At 44.4% G+C, this 22,780-nt stretch overlaps 1 protein-coding gene across 1 annotated transcript in view; it reads left to right on the top strand.

Annotated features, from left to right (window-relative positions):
- The window catches only part of LOC131923893 (coiled-coil domain-containing protein 170-like), a 28,510-nt gene extending 12,953 nt beyond the window's left edge, over nt 1-15,557 (top strand). The window contains exons 5-9 of the mRNA XM_059279134.1: nt 1,843-2,145; nt 4,652-4,849; nt 8,547-8,753; nt 11,077-11,349; nt 15,290-15,557. Coding sequence (XP_059135117.1) covers nt 1,843-2,145; nt 4,652-4,849; nt 8,547-8,753; nt 11,077-11,349; nt 15,290-15,448 — 1,140 coding nt within the window. The 3' untranslated portion in view covers nt 15,449-15,557. The remainder of the gene's footprint in view (nt 1-1,842; nt 2,146-4,651; nt 4,850-8,546; nt 8,754-11,076; nt 11,350-15,289) is intronic.
- The last annotated feature ends 7,223 nt before the right edge of the window (nt 15,558-22,780 follow it).

Below are 22,780 nucleotides of genomic sequence, written 5' to 3'. Positions count from 1 at the left end.
AGTGCTGGGATTAAAGGTGTGCGCCACCGCCACCCGGCAATAATTTACCCCTTTATCCTAACACACGGGCACACACACACAACTGTGTACATCTGCACAGTCATGTGTGTATAGTGCGCACACACATTCAGCAACTACTTTCAAAATAATTTCGATTTTTTATCTGCATCTCAAGTAATTGGTTTTAACACTTACTCCCTTTGAGCTTTTGTTACGAATCTCTCATTTCTTTTTTTTTTTTTTTTGGTTTTTCGAGACAGGGTTTCTCTGTGTAGCTTTGCGCCTTTCCTGGGACTCACTTGGTAGCCCAGGCTGGCCTCGAACTCACAGAGATCCGCCTGGCTCTGCCTCCCAAGTGCTGGGATTAAAGGCGTGCGCCACCACCGCCTGGCTGAATCTCTCATTTCTTAAAAAAAAAAAATCTCCAAGAATTGGGATTCACGAAGTTCTGGCTTTTCTTCCCTGTAGGTTTTTAGTGATACAAATGCATTATTACTTCCGTTTTTGTCATTGTTTTCCCTATCCCCCAGTTTCACCTAACAACAACAGCAACCCCCACCCGCCCCCAGCAACTGAACTTGCTGACTCAGCGAGTAGCCCTCCCTCACGGGAGGAGCTTAGCAGGGCCAGCGCCGTGGCTCAGCTGGTAAAATCTCTTCCTAAAATTGTCCAATTACTGTCGTTCAATCCTCAGATCTGATGGTGGAAGGAGAGAATCAGCTTCCAGAAGTTGTCCTCTGACCTCCAAACTTGTACTGTGGCAACGTGTGCTGTTTGCATTCACACACACACCATATATACACAACAATACATGTTTTTTGATTTAAAAACACTCAGGGTTATCTTTTTTTTGTCATAATTACAATAGAAACAGGTCAGGAGGAAGAGCTATGACTTTATTCATTTACATTATCGATATATTCGATAAGTATGGCTTTTTTTTTTTTCTTGCAGTATCAGGAATTGGTTTTAGGGCCTCTAGAGTGTTAGGCAAGCACTCTTCCCACTGAGCTATAGTTTCAGCCCTACTTGAGTATAATTCTTTATGAAAACACCCGTTTCCTTAACGGCTCTTTACATAACGGCTTCCGTATTCATTGGTGACCCTTGCCTGAATCAGCTGTTTCATTAGGAGTTAGAAAACGGTGGTCTCCAGCGGGGCATGGTGGTATGCAGCTAGCTGTAATCGCAGCCCCAGAGAAGGCTGAGCTGTGGGATCTCCAGTTTGAAGCTAGCTTGAACTACACAAAACCTTCTCTCAAAAAGCCGAGAAGAGCCAGCGTGCCGGCTCACGGGTGAAAGCACCTTTTGTGGCAGTCTGATGACTGGGGTTTAGTTCCCGGAACCATGTCATAGAAGGAGAGAAGCGACTCCTGCAAGTTGTCCTCTGATCTCCGTGGGTACCATGGTATATGCCCCCTCTCTCACAATGATAAATAAAATAATCAAAAATAATAAAATAAAATGATAACTTTTGAATTCTTTCCACGGTTGAGCTCGAATGCTCTGTAGAGTTTGTCCTTATCAGCAAGGGCTTTTGGGCTGGCTGTTTCAATTCCCACTTCTTGCTACTATCAGCCCTTCTTTTAAATCTATGCCTTGTTTCTTATGTGGCTCTAATGTTTCTTTTTCTTTTTGTTTTTTTTTCCCCGAGATGGGATTTCTTTCTGTAGCGCTGGCTATCCTGGAACTCCCTCTATAGACCAGACTGGCCTCAAACTCATGACTCTCAATGTTTCTAATTAAGGGTTTTTTCTCCTAAGGTTTTGTGTTATTTATTACTGTATTCATAGTTCATTGAGTTTCAGACGGGAAGTTTAATCCCTGTATTGCTACATTTAGGACAATGGTGAAGTCTCCAATTTTGAGAGAGACATTATTTACTCTGAAGGACCAATTGATGAGCAAGACGTTGGGGGTAAATGTCCACACGATTTGACCCACAAAGAAAAATTAACATCTGAGTTCGACAGACCTCCATATTCCTGCAGCTGGGAAACCACACCTGAGCAAGCCCATCACCAGGATTTCCTTGGTCAGTTGGCTACTCTCCTGAGTGACAGCATTGGCCCCATACTAGCCACAGAGGAAGCAGTGAAAGAGAGGATCCAGGAAATGGGTGCAAATGAACAGTTGTGGAAATCTGTAAGTGTACTGGCAAAAAAGTTATTCTTTCCGATTTAGTGAATGCATGTGCTTTTGTGTGTTTGCACCTATGCACGTGAATATGCATGCATATGTGTGTCGATGCATGTGGAAGCCAGAGGTTGCCCCTGGGTGTGTGACCTGGAGCTCACTGATTTGACTACTCTGGCTGGCCAGTGGGTTCTAGGGATCTGCCGGGCTCTAGGCATCTGCCGGGCTCTAGCGCTTGGATTACAGATGTGCACCAAGCTGTTTATGAGTGGTGAGTATTCTAACTTGGGTCCTAATGTTGGCACAGCAAACACTTTACCATCTGAGCATCTCCTCCCTCCCCCAATTTTATTAATTTAATATGTAGATTTTGATATTAGCCAGTTAGTAAGATCTTTGGTCTCACTGCAATTTTTTAAAGATTTGTTTTTAATTATATTATTTATGTCTATGTGTGCATGTGTATGTGAATGTATGCTACTCGTGTGCATGCCCAGGGAGACCAGATGAGGACCTCAGATCCTTTAGAGATAGAGTTATGAGTAATTATCAGCTGCCTGGCTGTGAGGGATCTCTGTGACCACAACAGCCAGCAGAACAATGATCCTCAGGAAGCAAGAAGGTAGTTCAGTTCAATATGACTCGGTAGCCAGTGTTGGTTCAAACTTTGAGAGTCTGACCCCAGGTAATTTATTTTAAGCATATATAAGCACAGCACAATTTGGTGAAAACCTTTTCTAGTGATAAATAACTCAATCCCTTGTGTACAATAAACCTTAAGACATGACTACATCAAAACTTTGTAAAGTACATGTGACATTTTTCATAAAGATGGGTTCTATAGATTGACTACATGTAACATCTTTCATAAAGATAGGTTCTATGGATTGATAAACTTATGATAAGGGTCTGGGGATGGATCTGGTGTAGTTGTCTTGGCCACACAGGTAAATCAAAAGTCCCCAGGCTATTAATCACATCCACTCCCAGGCTTCTGGGCAGAAAAGATACTACATTTCTCCCTTTGAAGAAACAACCCTGTGTGTTTCACATTCCTGGTTCCCCTAGTGCTTATCTGTGAGTACAAGAACCTCTGTGCCAGCCGGGTGGCGGTGGCGCACGCCTTTAATCCCAGCACCCAGGAAGCAGAGGCAGGTGGATCTCTGTGAGTTTGAGGCCAGGCTGGTCTACAGAGTGAGTTCCAGGACAGCCAGGGCTGTTACACAGAGAAACCTTGTCTTGAAAAAAACAAAAAACAAAACAAAACAACAACAAACAAACAAACAAACAAACAAAAAACCCTCTGTGCCTCCCACACCTGACCTGGGTGCTGGATGCTGAGCCATCTCTCTAGCTCTTCATTGTCATTTTGATTGCATTTGTATTACTAAGTGGAAAAAGAGAACAGGCCGTCCTTAACTGTATTGGAGACCTGATGGCTTGATTAGAGCACAGAGCCCTCCTATGACCCCAAGCTCCACCATCTGCCAGCTGTGTGCTCTTGGGCAAGTTACTTACCTTCCCTGTGCCTTAGTTCCATTTGTAAATTGGAGTGAAGAGCTGACATTCCTACCGTCAGCAGAGTTGCAGAGATTAAATGGGTTAATAGATGGTAAATGCTTAGTGTAGTTCAGCATACGATCGATACATATTAATTTAACAGTACTGTATTAGCTGGACATGACAGCACATGCCTATAATCCCAGGTTTTGAGAAGCTGAGGGTAAGACTGTGAGTTCCAGGGCAGCCTGGGCTACACAGCAAGATCCTGTCACAAAGAACAGCAACAAAATCGTTATGCAACTTTATTTCCCACTATGAATACATCTTATCTTTGTGTATCATGGTTTTCTACTTATTTCTTAAAACAATAAATATATCCAGATGTATGATCCACAACTATAATACTAGTAATTGGGAAGCTGAGGCAGGAGAAATGCTGTGAGTTCAAGATTGTCCTGGTTGACAGAATAAGAATCTGTCTCAGGCCGGGCGGTGGTGGCGCACGCCTTTAATCCCAGCACTCGGGAGGCAGAGCCAGGCGGATCTCCGTGAGTTTGAGGCCAGCCTGGGCTACCAAGTGAGTCCCAGGAAAGGCACAAAGCTACACGGAGAAACCCTGTCTCGAAAAACCAAAAAAAAAAAAAAAAAAAAAAAAAAGAATCTGTCTCAGAACTCCAAACAACCAACGCTGTAGAGATGGCTTAGTGATTAAGAGTACTTGCTGCTATTGCAGAGGACCTAGGTTCAATTCTCAGCACCCATATGGTGGCTCACAACCATATGTAACTCCAGTTCCAAGAGATCTGATACCTCTTCTGGTCTCCTTGGACACTGGCCATATGTGATGCATAGACATACATATAGGCAAAACACCCATACACACAACAAAAAGTACATGTCAAATCTACTCAGTGTCCCCTAAGTGTCTATAGAAATAGAACTTGTAGGTAGTTGGGAATGGCGTGGGAAGCCTGGAGCACCAGAAATGTTTATTTAATGTCATGTCTTGCAGAAATCAGAAGCCCTGCAGCAGGAAATTCAGACGCTCACTAAGAAACTGGAGCAGCTCTACCACCTCTATGAAGAAGCTGCCGAAAGGTCACCCCAAACTGAAGAAAGTTATACGGGACAGAAGAGACCCTTGCAACATCTGGAAGAAAAGGGTGCTGTTAGCTCCCCTCTGAGGAGTGTAGACATGGGCAGGAAGAAGGTAAGAGGTTCCTGAGGGAGGCAAGGTTCTCTGAGAATGGGCACATTTTGTTTTACGTTTTACATGATCAATAGCTTTAACATTATTGAAGTTGCTTATGCAATTTATATATTTCTGTTTTTGGTGTGTGTGCATGTGTGTATGTGTGTGTTAGCATCTTATTGTGTAGCCCTGGCTGTACTCAAACTCACAGCATCCCCACCTCAGCCTCCCAAGCGCTGGGATCACAGATGTGCACCACATCTGGTGCATACTTTTCTTGAGAATGGGAAAGGGGGGATTTGCTTCAAAGCCTTATTGCTTTCGATTTTCTAAAAAAAGCCTCTCGTCTTTCCTTATTTCTTTTTATCTATTGTGCATATATTTGATAAGTATTATGATGGCACTTGTTAATATGAATCTTACTTTTAATGGGTTTTTTTTTTAGGGGGAGGAGGGGACAGGGTTTAGTTTAACAATATAATATAGCCCAGGCTAGACCGAAACTCTCAATGTAGCCAAGGCTAACCTTAAATTTATAGTTCCTCTGCCTCTGTCTTCATAGTCTAGCTGAGATTAGAGACATGTACCAACTCCCCTGGCTAACACATATCTTAGTTCACTTTTAAATGGGATGAACAGAAAATGCACTTAAGGAATGGCTCTCTAGTAGAGGGGCCCCTGATGACATTCCTCAATCATACTTGTGTAAGCCATTGACCTCTCTGCTTCCTGATTCCACCTTTCTGTGCAGGAAGAGGCAAACCAAAAGGGTAGGAACGGCTACAGTTTATTTCCGGGAGTTTCTGTTTCCATTTCAATGCCTTTGCACAGAATTTATGTGCCGTACCCTACCCTGTGCCACACTCTTCTAGAACGATATGGCTCAGTGCAGTCTCGCTTATTCACTCACCCATGACGGAGCCGGTCTTTCAGCCCGTTCATCCATCAGTATGTGTTTGTCGTTTCCTTTGACTTGCTGGGAATCAGAATCTTACCATGTGGCCGTGGCTGATCTGGAACTTGCTACACAGACCAGGTTGGCTGCAGATGCATAGAGATCCACCTACCTCTGCCTTCCAAGTGCTGGGACCATACAGTATTTTTTAAAGTAATTTTTTGTTTGTTTGTTTGTTTGTTTTAAAAAACAAAAAAAAAACAAAACCCTCTCATTGGAGCTGAAGAGATGGCTCAATAGTTCAGAGCACTTGTTGCTTTTGCAGAGGACCTGGGTTTGATTCCCAGCACCCACATCATGGCTCACAACCATCTGGAACTCCAGTTCTAGGGGATTCAATACCTTATCCTGGCCTCCTCAAGTACCAGGCATGTATATGGTACACATACACATGAATGTAAGCAAAATACCCCGTCATTCTGAAATAACATTCATTTTTGCCTTTTGAGACAGGGTCTCACTATGTAGCTTGATATGGAGACCAGGCTCGCCTCAAACTCAGAGGTCTGCCTGCCTCGGTAGCCATTAATGACATGTGGCACCATGCCAAGCTTCACTCTGAAACGACGTGAAAGAATGTGCCTCCTAGTGTTCAAGCTCAAGCGTAAGTTCTGCGCCCACTCTTGAACAATAGTAATTCATTTTGTGCAAAATGTAAACAATTTATTAAATTTTAAGAAAATACAAATAGCACATCCTATACACCATCCTTTTAAAAGGTCTCAGGAGAGCAGTAATAGTGGTTTCTCTTTCTGCCTCTGTCATCTCAGGAACCAGTTATTTAGACGTGCGTCTTTCAGAGACATTGCTGTGGTGCCTTATTGTTGCAATAAAGTGAACTTCACAGCCAGTTGAGTCTGGTGACATCTTCTGTTTGTTTCTCAGCGCACACACAAGTTCTAACAACATTATATTGTAGTCTATTATGTTTTCATTATATGCAATGTGTATGTCAAAACAAACCAGTAAGATGTTCTTTAGAAAGACAAAATAGACAGCCCAGGCAAGGTTTTTTTAGTGAAGGTGAAACCATGCAGTACTTGTGTGGTGATTTGAATGAGAATGGCCCCCATGGGTGCATATATTTGAATGCTTGTTTCCTAGTTGGTGGAACTGTTTTGGAAAGATTAGGAGGTGTGGTCTTATTGGAGTGGGTGTGTCACTGGGTCTGGGCCCAGTCTTTCTCTGCCTCTAACTTGTGGATAAGAGGTAAGCTCTTAGCTCCTGTTCTGGTGCCAGGCCTGCCTGCTGCCATGCTCCCCCGCCATGATGGTCGTAAACTCACCTTTTAAACTGTAAGCAAGTCCCCCAACTAAGTGCTTTCTTTTTTAAGTTGCCTTGATCATGATGTCTCTTCACAGCTATAGAAAAATAACTAAGGCCATTTGTATAAACAGAAAAGGAAAATGTAAAAGTATATTTTGCCATCTAGGGACTCTTGGTGGAACTCCACAGTAGAGCATGTGCTAAGCATATTTAAAAACCTTGGTTTGATTTCCATCACAGTGGGGATGGGGAGGGGGGAACAGGAGAGGAAAGGGGAGGGGAGAAAAAGAGGGTGGAGAGGAGATTTAAAAGAAATACATTATTATAAAGAACATAATGAGACAAATCTAAAGATCTAAAATACCCAAGATACTCAGAATACCAAGAAAGAAAACTATTGGGCATAAGAAGACACTCTAGTGAGGTGGTAGATAATTAATAAAAATACAAACACTTGGGCTCAGGACGCTCAGGTGGTGATGTGCTTGCTTAGCACACAGGAAGTCCTGGGTTCCATCTCCAGTGACACACAAACCAGGCGCGGCAGCACATGCCTGTGAACCCATTGTTCTGGAGGCAGAGGCTGGAGGATCAGAAGTTCAGGGCCACCCTCAGCGACATGCTGAGTTCCAGGCCAGTCAGAGATCCATGAGCACCTGTCTCACAAACCCTCCTCCAAAACACCAATAAACTCCAAGACTTTGAGGCAACACTGTTGTATGGGAATATTTTCTTTCGACTATCTTTTATGAATATATAAATATATAAATGAATATATAAATGTATATCTAAGTATATGTATGAATACACACACACACACCCACACCCACCCACCCACCCACACACACACACACACACACACACACACACACACACACATATATATAAAGACACAGTTCTCTATGTAGCTCTGGCTGTCCTGGAACTTGCTCTGTAGACCAGGCTGGCCTTGAACTCAGAGATCTATCTATCTCTGCCTCCTGCTGGGATTAAAGGCCTGTGCCACCACCACCTGGCATTTTATGGCTATTTAGCATAATTGAAATAAGTGAAGTTTCTTTTATATATATTTTTCCATTTAACAACTTCACTATTATTTTTAATAGATACTTTAAAAATAATTTCTAAGGAATGTATATTTTATCATGCATAATTTAACTTCTGATTTGACAACGGCATGGTTTCCATTTTATCCATGCATAATTATGCTGTACATCATGTTGTGAGTGAATCTTTATCCAAATAATGCATTTTAATGCATTCTCAGGAAGATGGATGAATCTATGCTAACACATAGTACTTACAAAATTTATTTTTTAACTATAGTCTTCATAACATTGAGTCATCATTTCATCTGCATGTTTGATTTTCCTGATGATTTTACTAGTTCCTATTTGTGCTGACAAATATTTTACTTATGCCATTAGCATTAAACCTCACCCAGAACATCTTAAAGTACAGTTCTGAATTTCCATACCGTTAATATCTACAAAGGAAAACTCCAGGACTCGGACTGCGCAGGCAGATAAACACCGGAAGTTCAAACAATTGGAAGTATTATTGGATATCGAGCAGAATTCAAAGATGACTGCCGGCCCAGGAATGGAGGAGAAAATTCAGAAGCTTCAGAAGCAGCTTAGTGATTTGAAGTTGTCGAATAAAAACATGAAAACTCAACTGACGAGAATAAACGTCCTTAAAGTAAGCGAAGGGAGCCGGACTTCCCGACAGTCACCCGCGCTTCGGGGTTTTCCTGGTTTAGCGGCGTGTCTCCCCGTGAACTTTTATACTTTTTATTTGTTTAGTTCATTACTAAGTGGCTCAAGCTAGGTTCTACCACTCAATAAGCCAATGGAAAGAGCCCAGTTAGGGGCCCGGAGAAACGACTCAGTGGTTAGGAGCACTGGCTGTTCTTCCAGGGCACTGAGGATCGATGCCAAGCACCTAGATGATGGTTGACAACCATCTGTAACCCCAGTTCCAGGGGATCCAACCTGACCCTCTTCTGACCTCCTCAGGCACTGCATGCACATGGTACATAGGCATACATGCAAACAAAACGCCTATACATGTAAAATAAATAAAACATATATATTTAAACATCCAAATTAATAGTGAAAAGCAAAAAAAGGAGATTTATTCAGTTTGGTCACATTGTGAAGAGGGACAAAGAGATCCAGTGAACACCCCCAAGTCTGTCTTTGGGGTCTTGAAATGAGATCACAGTTAAATAGAGTTTAAATATGCACATTTAGTTTGAATGTTCCTGGTCAAGGGGCCATCCTCCCTACCACTGACCCATCACTGTCTGGGCCTCAGTCTCATCCCTTAAATTGGTCTGACAAGTTGTTAAAATTGTGTAAAATTTCCTCCTAGCAGACAAGTTTCCCATCTGGCTGGTGACTTTTCCTTCTCCCAGCGTGAGGTTTCTGTGGAAATTCCTGTTTCTTTGGGGTCGTTGTTTGAGTAGTCTGATAGTCGATGGAGAAACACAGTGTCTCCTCAGAGTAGCTTCATTTTTGCTAGGTCATTTATAGAGCTGTGGCATGTGCACGCACATACACACACACACACACACACACACACATACACACGCACACACACAGACACAAACACACGCATGCACGAACACATGCTTGTGCACACGATTAAAATGATTTTGTATACATGCAAATAATATTAAAGCCTATCACTCACTGTTTTCAATATTCCTAATGCTTCGACTCTTTAATACAGTTCCTCATGTTGGGGTGACTATAAAACAATTTCGTGGCTACTTCATAACTGTAATTTTGCTACTATTATTAATTGTAACATGTATATCTGTGTTTTCTGATGGTCTTAGGCAACCCCTGTGAAAGGGTCATTGAACCCCTAGGCGGTTTGCAACCCACAGGTTGAAAACCACTGCTATAGGAAAATAAACTGGGTGTCTGTGTAGCCAGCAGACAAAATGTTGTTAATCCCGTTGAAATCCATGCATAGCTCACTGCTTCTCAAAAGTGGCTACTATCCAAACTGTCGCAACTATAAACCATTTGCTTTTTGTTTTAGTTTTTAAAGATTTATTTATATGTGTTTTTATTTTATGTGTGTGCACCTGCATGAGTTTGTATGTTATATGCACCCAAATGCCCACAGAGCTCAGAAGAGGGCATTGGATCCCTCAGAACTAGAGTTACAGGATGTTGTGAGCGGCCTGACGCGTGTTATCAGAGTCTAACCCAGGTCCTCTGCAAGAGCAGCAAGCATTTGGAATGGCTGAGCCATCTCTCCAACACCTTTTGGTTTTACTGTGGTGTTTGTTTGAGAAAGGATCCACCAAATAGCTTGGGCTGGTCTGGAACTCTGATCTTCCTACCTCGGCCTATGAATTGTTGGGGTCACAAGTGTGAACACTCTTCTTTTTGCCTTATTGCGTTCATAGATAATTTTTATTTTTAATTTTTTTTGTGCTGTTTTGGGGCCTTTTAGTTTCTATACTATTTCAAGAGTTAGTTGTATCTGAACTCAAACACGCACTAAGTTAATGACCATCTGGTGTGCAGTTTATCAAGGATGTTTCTCTCCTGCAGATCCAGTCATTTTCTGGTTGATATTTGGTTAATGTAGAATATAGTATTGCTGAGAACACAGAAAATCTGTTAAGCCTCTTTAAATTCCATGTGTCCAGTATATAAAATTGCTAGGTAGGTTATTAATGAATATTAAAGTGAAGAAATAGTCTTTTAATTCAGAAATTGGTAAGATTTTCTTTCCATGTATTTTTATGAATTTTTTTAAAGGCATTTGAGCCAGAAATGGTATCACAAGCCTTTAATCTCAGCACTAGGGAGATAGAGGCAGGCAGATCTCTGCAAATTCAAGATCAGCCTAGTCTACTTGCTAAGTTCCAGGCCAGCCAGGGCTATGTCGTGAGACCCTGCCTCCAAACAAACCGAGCTGAGTTGTCTAGTCTGTTACGTCCAGGAGACCTAAGCACATTTTCCTCCGTCCTTCCCCGTCACCTTCTATCCCCACACAGGACAAGACAATTGAGAGGCTCAGGCAATCTGTAACAAAAGTCGAAACGGGGAAAGAGAAGGCAGCTGCCCAAACAGACAACCTGAAGACCCTGTCAGACCCGGCGGAGCCGGCAGCCGGATCAGAGAAGGAGAGGGCCCGCCAGACGACGCCAGCCCACCAGACACCAGCCCACCAGACGATGCCAGTCCACCAGATGACGCCACCCCGGGGCCCTCCTGAGCCCTCCGCCACCAGGAGCACACCGAAAGGGGTCTCAGGACGAGAGCAAGAGGTCTCTTACAACTACGTTAAAAAAACTAATTTCACTGACGTGGTCAACACTCACCTCAACGTAGACCTTAGCTAACTTTGACAAAGAGGGACTCTTTGGCTCATGGCATCAGAGGTGATTTGAACCGCTGAGCCTCTTACAAGGGCAGGTGTGTCCCCGGACACCGCAGTCAGCACCTCACCCCTCACAGGGCCTTTCTCCTTCTCTTCTTGGTGTTTGTGTGGCAGCCTGTGTGTTTCACTAGCGGCTGTTCTTTCCCTTACGACAGGAAATGTGGCCACTGAGAAACATGTAGCTTTATAGTTTGATTCTGTGACAGCAGCAATAACCCCAAGAGAAGTTCTTCTGGGTCCACATTGGGTCAAGTGCATCTCCCTGTGAACCCAACATGGCTAGGGGCCAGATATATGCTTATTTTAGCTTCATTTTTTTTTGTATACAACCTCTAACTAGGATGGTCGAAGCATGTAAGATAGGAAACCGTGTTTCTTTTTTTGTTTGTTTGCTTATTTTTTTTTGGGGGGGGTGTTGGTTTGTCTTTTGAGACAGGGTTTCTCTGTGCAGCCCTAACTATCCTGGAACTCTCTATAGACTAGGCTGGTCTTGAACTCACAGAAATCTGCATGTCTTTCTGCCTCCCAAGTGCTGGGATAAAAGGTATGTGCCACTAGCCTGGCAAGACATGTAAATATTATATTTTATTTTCTTATTTTTATTTTATATATATAGGTGTTTGCCTGCATGTATGTATGTGCATCATGTATATGCCTGTTGCCCTCGGAGGCCAGAGTCGAGTACTGGATACTCTGGAACTGGAGCTACAGACAGTTGTGGATGCTGGGATTAGAACCTGGGTCCTGTGGAAGAGCAGAGAGACAGTGCTCTTAACCACAGGTCTATCTCTCCAGCTTCCCAATTTATTTGTTTGTTTATTTATTCATTCCTTCATTTATTTAATGAGTGTTTTGCGTGCATATATGTCTGCATACCACATGTGTGCCTGGTGCCTGAGGAGGCCAGAAGAAGGTGTAGATCCCCTGGAACTGGAGTCACAGGTCAGACACTTCCATGTGGGTGCTTGCAATCAAACGTGGGTCCTCTGCAAGAGCTGCCAGCCCTCTGAACACTGAGCCGTCTCTCCGGCCCCCACTTTTAAAAGACACTGGTGCGTGTTTCATGGAGGTGGCTTGTACAGTGGAGTGGTAAACCCTGCCTGAGACCTCAGGGGCTGTCGGATGACCTCAGCCTTTGCATCGGTGGAGGCTGGAGGCCTGTTAGTACATTCTAGAAGAATGTCCCTAATAGCCACACAAAGGTGGGCAATAAAAGGCACTCAAAAGGATGAGCTAGCCCAGGATAGTTCGGCTCTGGACCTGCTGCAACATTCCCAGTCTCTACGACCATTAAAGTTCTAAACACTTAACCATCCTTGTATCATGTTTGACACAGGTGTGACTTTTTCCTGGGGCCTTCAGTTAACATCTCTGTACTTATAAAGCAAAACAAACATGTTTTTGTGGCACTGGGGATCAAACCCAGGGCCCTGTGGATAGTTTGGGGCAGTTGTTCAGCAGTGTTTCCTATTTCCATATTGGTTGCTTAAGGGATTAGAAACGAACCCATTACTGTAAGATGCACTGACAGAGAGTTGTATCATCAGCTTCTCTTTCCCGTCTCTGTCTTTTCTGCGTGTCTGTGTTCTAGCTTGCTTTCGCTCTTCAGTGTACCGGTTGTATTTCACATGATCCTCTCCATGTCTGCAAATTCTTGTTTAATTGATAATTTCATTTCTGTCAAAGTGCTGTATCCAAACATGGCTTCCGTGTTTCCTGGCTGTTTGGTGTGTGTGTGTGTGTGTGTATACATGTGTGTACATGTGTGCGCATGTGTGTGTATATGTGCATGTGTGTATATGTGTGCACATGTGTGTGCATGTGTATGTGTGTGTATTGGAGTGCATTTTATCACCTGAACAGGTTAGATGACACTGACTTTCCATTTTTGTCCTAAGATAGTCCCGTATAACTTGTCATTTATTTATTCACTTTATTTTATTTATTTATTTATTGGTTTTTCGAGACAGGGTTTCTCTGTGTAGTTTTGGTGCCTGTCCTGGAACTCATTCTGTAGACCAGGCTGGCCTCGAACTCACAGAGATCCACCTGGCTCTGCCTCCCGAGTGCTGGGATTAAAGGCGTGCGCCACCACTGCCCGGCTTCACTTTATATTTTTTAAAGATTGCTTTATTCTTAAACACGAGTATGTCTGTGTGAGCATGTGCTGTGTGTGTGGAGTGTTCTCAGAGGCCAGAGTCACTGATCAGTCACAGATGGTTGAGAGTCACTTGGCATGTATGCTGGGACTTGAACTCTGGTCCCTGGAAGAGTAATATGTGTTCTTAAGCACTGAGCAGTCTCTCCAGCCAACATTCACATTAAAATCCGTGTATTTGCCCTAGTCTTTCCATATTTCTGCTTTACAGCCCTTACCAGGTTTCTACTAGAATGTATGATAATTTTAGCCCAACACTGCCCTCTTCTGTTGTAACAGCAAGGGCGCACAATTTAATTTCTTTTTTAAGGTAGCAGTACCTCAGTACTGCTCAGGGCCTTGCAGATGCTAGAAAAGCACGCTGCCACTAAGCTGTCAACCGAGCCCTTTAAACGCTTCCTTTTGAGACCGGTTCTCACTCAGCTGCCTGAGCTGGGCTTGAACTCCTTCTCTAGCCCAGTCAGGCCCGGAACTTTAGCTGGTATTACAGGTGCAAGTGGTTTCCTGAAGTCTTTGATTTGGAGGTGATGGGTTTCTGTGATGTCTCCTTCTGCAATACTCTTTTTGTGTACTCCCATCGGTCCATGGCTCCTCTTTTCTGCTACCCACCTCTGCCTTGCACACACTCTGCGGCCTCCGCTCAGAAACCTTGCCTGCTAGAACCGCCATTTCTGGTCTCATACGCTTCCAAGCCTCTTTATTTTCACTTCATACGGGTCAGTGTGCTGATCCCCCAGGTCTCAGGCTTGTTGTTGGCATTGTGTCTGGGGATTAGGGCTGTCTGTGTGCCACACCATCACAGCGAATTCGCTGCCCTCGGGAGCTGCCTCTGCTGGCTCGGGAAAGTCCTGTCCCTCTCACATGCAAAGCAAAAGCTGTAACTTTCCTTCCGTTGGCTTTGTGGGTGTGTTTTCATTTGCTGTCCTTGTTGATTTCTTTGTCCTTTGGAGGATGGATGGAGAGAGATGCACTGGAGACTGCTATTATCATTAAGCAAATCGGAAGCCCCAAAGGCAGTTTGTCACACCCAGTGGCACATGCCAAAAGTCCCCAGTTCGGAGACTGAGGCACATGGGTCACTTGAGCCCAGGAGTGTTAAGGCTAGACTGAGTAACAGAATGAATATAAAAAAGTATGCTGGCGAGATGGCTCAGTGGGTAGAGGTGCCTGCTGCCAACCCTGACAACCTGTGTTCAGTCCCCGGGACCCACATGGTAGGTGGGGAGAACTGACTCCTGAAGGATGTCCTCTGACCCCCACATGCACATGCAAATAAATAAATGTAAAAAATAATATTATGAATGAATTATAAGTAGTAATAAAATTGGGTTTAATGTACAGAAGTACAAGATAGAAAAAGATAAAAATGCACAAGAAATTTTAAAGAAGTCCTGTAACAGAATGGATTTTTCAAACTTGAAAATACCACTCCACCCAGGCATGGTATGAAGCCCGGCTGTAATTGTAGCATTTGGGAGTCTGAGAGAGAAGGTGGAGTCAAGGCTAGCTTAGCTGCACGGCAAGACCCTCTAACCACCCTCCCCATAAGATGTATTGCATTAAAGAAATGTTTCATAAAATTCAATCAGTGTGTACCAATTTCACTGTGCACAATGAGCGGGTGGCTCATGGCAATGACGTATTGATTTTTCTCCGTGGTTCTTTATAGCTTGCTGACTTCCGAGAAACCATTATGAAGCTGTTGGGATTTAATGTGAAAACAGCAGACAAGGAAGTCATTAATCAGCTGAAGCTTGTCATCCAAGTTTATGAAATCTCCAACAAATCAAAGACAGCTTCTCACTGTGAGACCGGACAGGATAAGTGAGCAAGTTCCGCCTCTCCTTGCTGTCAAGAACTGACATACAGCTGTTCCTACAGCATCCGGAAAATAGCTACATTGTGAATAAAATGCACCTGCAAAGTTTCACTTAAAATCTCTTCTCTCCTGTGTTTGGTATTTACCTTTGCTTCGTGATGATCTTTCTTTACATTTACTTCTGACTCAGTCTTTATCGTCACTTGTGATATATGATACTTATTACTTTTACTGACTGCATTTTAAGCAGGATATGAATCATAAACACATTCTTAGCTGCAATATTTATAATCATAGTCAGTAGCCCATGTCTTGAATGAATGATTTATTAGATAAACAACCCCCCTTAGAAAAGCGGAAAATGTTATATTCTCTTAATTGAGTCTATCTTGTTTTTTTTTTAACGGGGCATATGGATATCAGATATGACATTTGAAGGGTAGGAGGATTCCTGTAAATAGAACAGGCAATAGACTATTTGTGGCTATCGTCCTAGCATTTAATAGCCTCTACTTAATGTAGGCTCATTTTCCACTTAATAGTTACTTCATTCATTTACATTTGTGTTTTGAGAAAGGGTCTTGCTCTATAGCCCAGGCTGGCTTCACACTCACAGCCTTTCCAGTTTCTAGAGGTGGCTTCCTCCCCGACCCCTTGAGACAGGAACATGCTAAGTAGCTCAGACTGGCTTCAAATTCATGATCACACATGATCACACATGATCACACATCCTGAGTGCTGGGATTACAGGCTGTGCCACTATGGATAGCTTCCTCATATTTTTGGCTTATGGTCTTCCTTCATTTTTATTATTTTTAAGATTGATTTGTACTTTTATGAGTGTTTTACCTGCATGTATGTATGTGCATTACGTGTGTGCAGTGCCTGTGGAGGCCAGAAGACATCAGATCCTGTGACACTGGATTCACGGATGCTGACCTGGAACTTGCTCTATAAACCAGACTAGCTTCAAACTCCCAGAGATCTGCCTGCCTCTGCCTCCTGAGTCTGGGATTAAAGACATGTGCTACCACACCCAGCTCCTTCATTTAAAAACCCATTCTTTGTCATGTTACTATTTCTCTGGTTCTCTTATGTGCTTCTCCAGTTTCTCACATCAGACCCCTTGTCGTTACCACTTGCACAATCCAGAATTATGTCCCTATTTTTATTTTGAACTTTTTGTATTTACAGTGTGGGGGAAGCAAACCCAGGGCCCTCACACATGCTAGATGAGTGCTCTACTACTGAACTACATCCCTAGGACTGACTGCCTTAGTTTAAGGTCAGTTGATTAACAACCTCAATCCTCTTGTGCCTTGGAACTTAATCTCGTCAGGTTCAGTGATTGGACACTGTAAAGCCATTATTTAGTATCCACTAAAATTGAACATGTACGTGCTTTATGAGCGGGCAATTCCATACCCACATATGTAACAGATGTATATAACTATTCTATGAAAATACATTTACTAGACTTTATAGTGGCATTGTTCATAATTGTACCAAGTGTGTATTATGCAAATGGCCAACCATAGCCTAAGTTTGGTTACCAGATCCATCGGTTCAGATTTCCTTTGGGGCTGCACAGGGAGATGTCAACTAGAAAGCTGAATTTTCTCAGCACCAAACTAAGGGCTCTAGGGCCAGAAGCAGAGAGGCAGACAACGCGGGTTTGAGGAAGCGGGTCTCCTTCAGAATGGTAGGAAGATAAACATGGTGAGAAACTCAATGGGTTGTGCTTGGCTCTTGCTGACTGCCTCTCACTGGATAGCTTGGCAACCCTTGGTCAGGAGCTGGAGCTACTTAGAATCTGAACATTATCTCAAAATTAGACAATAAATGTGGCCTGGATCTCTGAATTCTACTGATGGGGTTGTGGGTAGCGTTCATCACTCTAACAAAAACAGTTTCTGTATTTACTGGAGTGTGTGGTATTAGAAGCGCCTGAGCTAGCGGGCACGGCCCCAAGACATATTCTACCCCAGTTCTGTTCTTTAGCTGCCAAAGCAAGTCATTAGGCTCCTGGGATCACCCAAAATTCTCCTCCATCACCTTACTCTGGCCTTCACCTCTACGTGCTCCCTTCCACAAGGAGGGACCCTACCCAGTGTTCTTTCCTGCGGTTCAGAATACCGAAGTGGCCACCTGGGCCAGGGCCACCTTCCTGCTCAGAATTTGGGGTGCGACCAAACTTGAGGTCCTACAACTCCCAATAGTTCACCAAAGCAGGTTACTTCTACCGAGCCTGCGCTGGTCGTGCTGCGCTTGCGCGTACAGCAGAGGGCGTGAGGCCAATCAAGGTGCGGGGTGGTACCAGGGCGGGCCGGGCGTGGGCAGAGTTGCGCTTTTGGGAGGTGGTGTGTTGGTCTCTGCAGCCGCAGGCGGGTTGCTTCTCTGACCTTGCTGCCTGTGGCCAGGGTAAGAGCTGGTGGAGGGTGGGGCGACATCCCACTGTCTCTCACTAGTTCAGCAAGACTGGGGTCAGGCTCTAAACGCGAAGATCTGGGAGGGTTTCCAGAACTTTGCAGTGCTGGCAATGGTTCTGCGCGTGCGCGGGTGCAAGCTCCCCCCCCCCCCCCCACACCTGTACTCAGCTCTGCAAAGATTTAAAATGCACAGCTTTAATACTTTCACACGTAAATTAGTACTTTTATGATAGATTACTACCCCACACCTACCCTAATATAGTCTTTTTTTTTTTTTTTTTTTTTTTTTTTGTAGTCCTGGGGATGGAACCCAGGATCTTGCACACGTTAGTCATCCTCTAGTTTCTTTTTCCTCCCTTCCTCTCCTTTTATTTCCTTTGTTGTTGCTGTTGTTTTTGAGTCAGGGTCTCACTACGTATCCCTGGCTGGCCAGGAACTCACTATGTAGACCAAGCTGGCTTCCAACTCACAGAGATTGCTTGCCTTCCAAGTATTAAAGGTATTAGAGGCTGTTCCACCATGCCCAGAGCCCTTTTCTTTTTAAAAATATTTATATTTTCATTTTATGTGTATATGTGAGGGTCTGTATGTTTGTATGTGTGCCGTGTGTGTGCCCTTGTGCCTGTGGAGGCCAGAAGGAGTCCACAACCTGGACTTACAGGCAACTGCCAACTGCTTTGTGGGTGCTGGGAGCTGAACCCTAGTCCTCTGCAAGAGCAGCCAGTACTTACACCTGCTAAGCCATCTCTCCAGACCCTCTTTTTTTTTTTCTTCTTCTTCTTTTTAAAGATGAATAGGCCAGACGGGTATGGTGGCCCGTGCTTTTAATCCCAGCACTTGGAAGGCAGAGGCAGGCAGATCTCTGAGTTCGAGGCCAGCCTGGTCTACAGAGTGAGTTCCAGGACAGCCAGGGCTGCACAGAGAAACCCTGTCTCGAATAACAATAACAAACCAAACCAAAAGCAAACAGAAATATAAGCAGGCCAACAAAACCAGGCAAGTGCTCTAGAGCATGTGGAGGTCAGAGGAGAACTCGCTGAAGTCATCTCTCTCCCTCCACGTGTGGGTTCTGAGAGATGAACTCTGGTGATCAGGCTTGGCAATAGTAGTGCTCGTCACCTGCTCAGCCATTGGCCCCTCCAGCATCTTAATATGTTTTTAATTAGTATTATTTACCAACCCCCTAAACTGATGAGTTTCTATAATTATTTTGGAATCAACCTGCAAGTTAATATCCTTTCTCTGTAATTTAGCACCCTTATGCCTTCTAAACACAGCTGTTGGTAGACATGATTTTAGAGATCCATGAGCAAAAATCTAATATGGAAAGAGAGAAAGGGCTTCGTTTTGCAGGGAAGGGTGGATGAGGAGTTTGCAGGAGAATGACCAGGAACATCATAGAGTAGGTCAGACAGATTGAATGAAGTAGTTTGTATGTGCTGTTGATGAAAATTTGAAATGAATGTGCCATTTTTTGTATCTACTAAGGAATTGTTTTGTTTTTTGAGACAGGGTTTCTCTGTGTAGCACTGTTTGTCCTGGAACTCTCTTTGTAGACCAGGCTGGCCTCAAACTCAGAGATCTGCCTGCCTCTACCTCCCAAGTGCTGGGATTAAAGATATGGGACACCACCGCCTGGCACCTTGTTGTTTCTGCTGTTTGAGACAGGATCTCAAGATGGCCTTGAACTCATTCTGTAGCCCAAGGCTAGCCTTGAATGGCTTTTAATTTTTTCTTTTGAACAGGGTCTTACTACATTGCCCTGACTCACTATATAAACCAAGCTGGTGGAACTTGTAGAGATCCTCTTGCTTCTGCCTCCCAAATGTTGGGATTAAAGGTGTGTGTCACCATGCCTGGCACACACCTGGCAGCCTTGAATGGCTCTTCCTATCACCACATCTTAAGTTCTGGGATCATAGGTGTGTGTGTGAGACACAACTCTCAGTTTTTGGGGACTCATTTTCATGACAGAGTCTCACTTATATAACCTTGGCTGGCTTGGAACTCATTGTGTAGCCCAGACTGGCCTTGAACTGGCAGCAATACTCCTGCTTTGCTTCTGAAATACTAGGGTTACAGGCTGGTGCCTGTTTCAGAATATTCCTTTACACTGTGTGAAGATTGGTTTAATTGTGATTGGTTTAATAAAGAGCTGAATGGCCAATAGCTAGGCAGGAAGAGGTCAGGCAGGACTTCCGGGGACAGAGCAGTCTCTGGGAAGAAGAAAGGCAGAGTCACCAGCCAGACACAGAGCAAGCAGGACGTACAGGAGGAGAGGTAAAAACCGTGAGCCACATAAGAGCACATAGATGAATAGAAATGGGTTAATTCGGGCGGTGGTGGCGCACACCTTTAATCTCAGTACTCGGGAGGCAGAGCCAGGCGGATCTCTGTGAGTTTGAGGCCAGCCTGGGCTACCAAGTGAGTTCCAGGAAAGGCGCAAAGCTACACAGAGAAACCCTGTCTCGAAAAACCAAAAAAAAAAAAAAAAAAAAAAGAAATGGGTTAATTTAAGTTATAAGAGCTAGTTAGAAACAAGCCTAAGCTGAGGCCGAGCTTTCATAATTAATGAGTCTCTGTGTCATGATTTGGGGGCTGGTAGTCCAAAAAAAGCCTGTTCCAAGTGCCACCATGCCCAGCTTCAAAGGCAGCCTAAAGTGACAGTTCTATTCTAACCACAGTGACACTCTCGGTTCCTTTCTCAGCAGCCACTTCCTTTCTCCCTGCCGTGTTCCCTTCGCTTAGAGCCCCACGTTGCCTTGTGCTCGGAGCTGGTCACACAAGCTAGCCGAGCTATCCCGTTCCCTTCGCCTGTGGCAGATTTGTCTGAGACATAGAAGTGTTCCGGGACAGCTTCTGGGAAAGCCTCCCTTGCCCTCAAAGATGCCAGAAAGAGTTCCCTTTTTCCTATTGAACTTGTCCTTGAATGTGACCCTTGATGGTCACATTCGTAGCCGTCCTGGGTGAGCTACGGGGAGAACAGATCAGAACACACCAGAGGCAGCACGCAGAAGATGGGAGGGCAGATTTCTTTTTTCAAGATTATTTATTTAATTCGTATACAATATTCTGTCTGCACGCATCCCTGCAGGCCAGAAGAGGGCACCAGATCTCATTACAGATGGTTGTGAGCCACCGTGTGGTTGCTGGGAATTGAACTCAGGACCTCTGGAAGAGCAGCCAGTGCTCTTAACCTCTGAGCCATCTCTCCAGCCCAGGAGGGCAGATTTTATGACAACCATGAGCTTCCGGGTTAGTCAAATATAGAGGTTCCTCATACTCGATGCTAAATGAGACCTCGCCTTTATCTGACTTTCTATTCTCCATGCGTTCGCTTACAGACTCAACATTTTCTGTACCCACAACTGAAAAGGTTATCTATTTATACCGACTGTTACATATTTTATACCTGCTAGCTGGCTGTGGGTTCACTTGCTCTACCTGCACAGAAATGGTGGACAGGCAAAGAGACCTTCTTTAAGGGCCAGTCTCCGGTACCTTTCCTTCCCCCTTGTGATTGACAGCGGCAGTACAGTAGGCAGGCAGAAGCAGTGGTAAGTGGTGCCCTCTAGTGGTAGGCCTGAGTAATTAGGATGCTTAGCCCTACAGTGTTTCAGATCCCCTCCCTCGGCAGCCTCCAGCGTTACAGTCTGTGTCTGGGCTCTGAGACGCCTGGCCGGGAAGGCTTGCTTTCGTTGTCCAGCAGCTGGCTGCCTACCCCTTCCACAACTCAGTCATTGCCAGGGCGACAGAGTGTCAGCCACTCTGCCTAATTAATTACCTAGCCTCCTCTTTCTACTGCCCTTGGAGATTACTGGAAAACGTTATTAATTTTTTTTTTTTTTAATTTTCAATGGGTCACATTCATCCCAAAGTGATTTAAACCAATAGGTACTTGAACCTGGGCACAGCGGAGCACATGTTTAATCGCAGCCCTCGGGAGGCAATGGCAGGCAGATCCCTGTGAGTTCAAGGCCAGCCTGGTCCACCTAGCAAGTTCCGGGCTAGCCAGGGCTTCTGTGTGAGATCCTGTCTAAAAAGACCGAATAGGTATCTAGCGAGTCATATCCTTTCCCATCCACTAGGGGGAGGCATGAGCTTGCATGTGTAATGGCTTGCAGAGGTTCTAAGGATTTCTGAGTCAACTCTGCAGCCGGTGGTCTTTTGTAGACCGTGAGGCCTGAATCAGTTTCTGAAGGTCTCGAGGTCTTACATGGTAAAGGACATTAACTGAAGGAGGAGAGCACATCTGCACTAGGGAGTGAGGATGCTGGTAAACTCCAGCTCCGTTGCTCACAGTGAAATAAACTGGCTCTGCCAGGAAACTAGTGCGCGCTCTCTCTCTTTTAGAAAGAATCGAAACAAGTTTTCAATTTTATTTTTGTTGTTTTATTATGCGTATGGAGGTTTTGTCTGCATGTATGTCTGTGAACCACTTGCATGCCTTGTGACTCTGGAAGCCAGAAGAGGGCATTGGATCCTCTGGAATGGTACGTTCAAGACCAGCCTTGGGCAGCTTAGCAAGACCTTGCATCAAAATAAAAAGCATGGCTTGGAGATGGCTCAGTGGGTAAGAATGCCCGCTCTGCAAGCTCAAGGACCTGCGTTTGAATCCCCAGCACCCACATGCCACATGCCAGCTGGGCATGGCTGTGTATGCCTATAATTCCAGCGTTGGGAGGCAGATTCCGAGAACTCGCTGGCCAGCCAACCTAGACTCAACAGTGAGCTCCTGGTTCAATGGGAGGCCCTGTCTCAAGGGGTAGAGGAGGACATGTGCCATCCTGCTCTAGCCTCTGCATGCTTGTGCCCAGACATGTGCGCCTGCAGACTCATGTGCATACAGCACAAACACACACAAACCCAAACTTCCTCCTCAAGTGCATTTGATCAGCATTTTGTCACAGCA

Source organism: Peromyscus eremicus, chromosome 14 (assembly GCF_949786415.1).
Source record: "Peromyscus eremicus chromosome 14, PerEre_H2_v1, whole genome shotgun sequence".
NCBI lineage: Eukaryota > Metazoa > Chordata > Mammalia > Rodentia > Cricetidae > Peromyscus > Peromyscus eremicus.
This window is presented reverse-complemented; position numbering and strand designations above follow the sequence as displayed.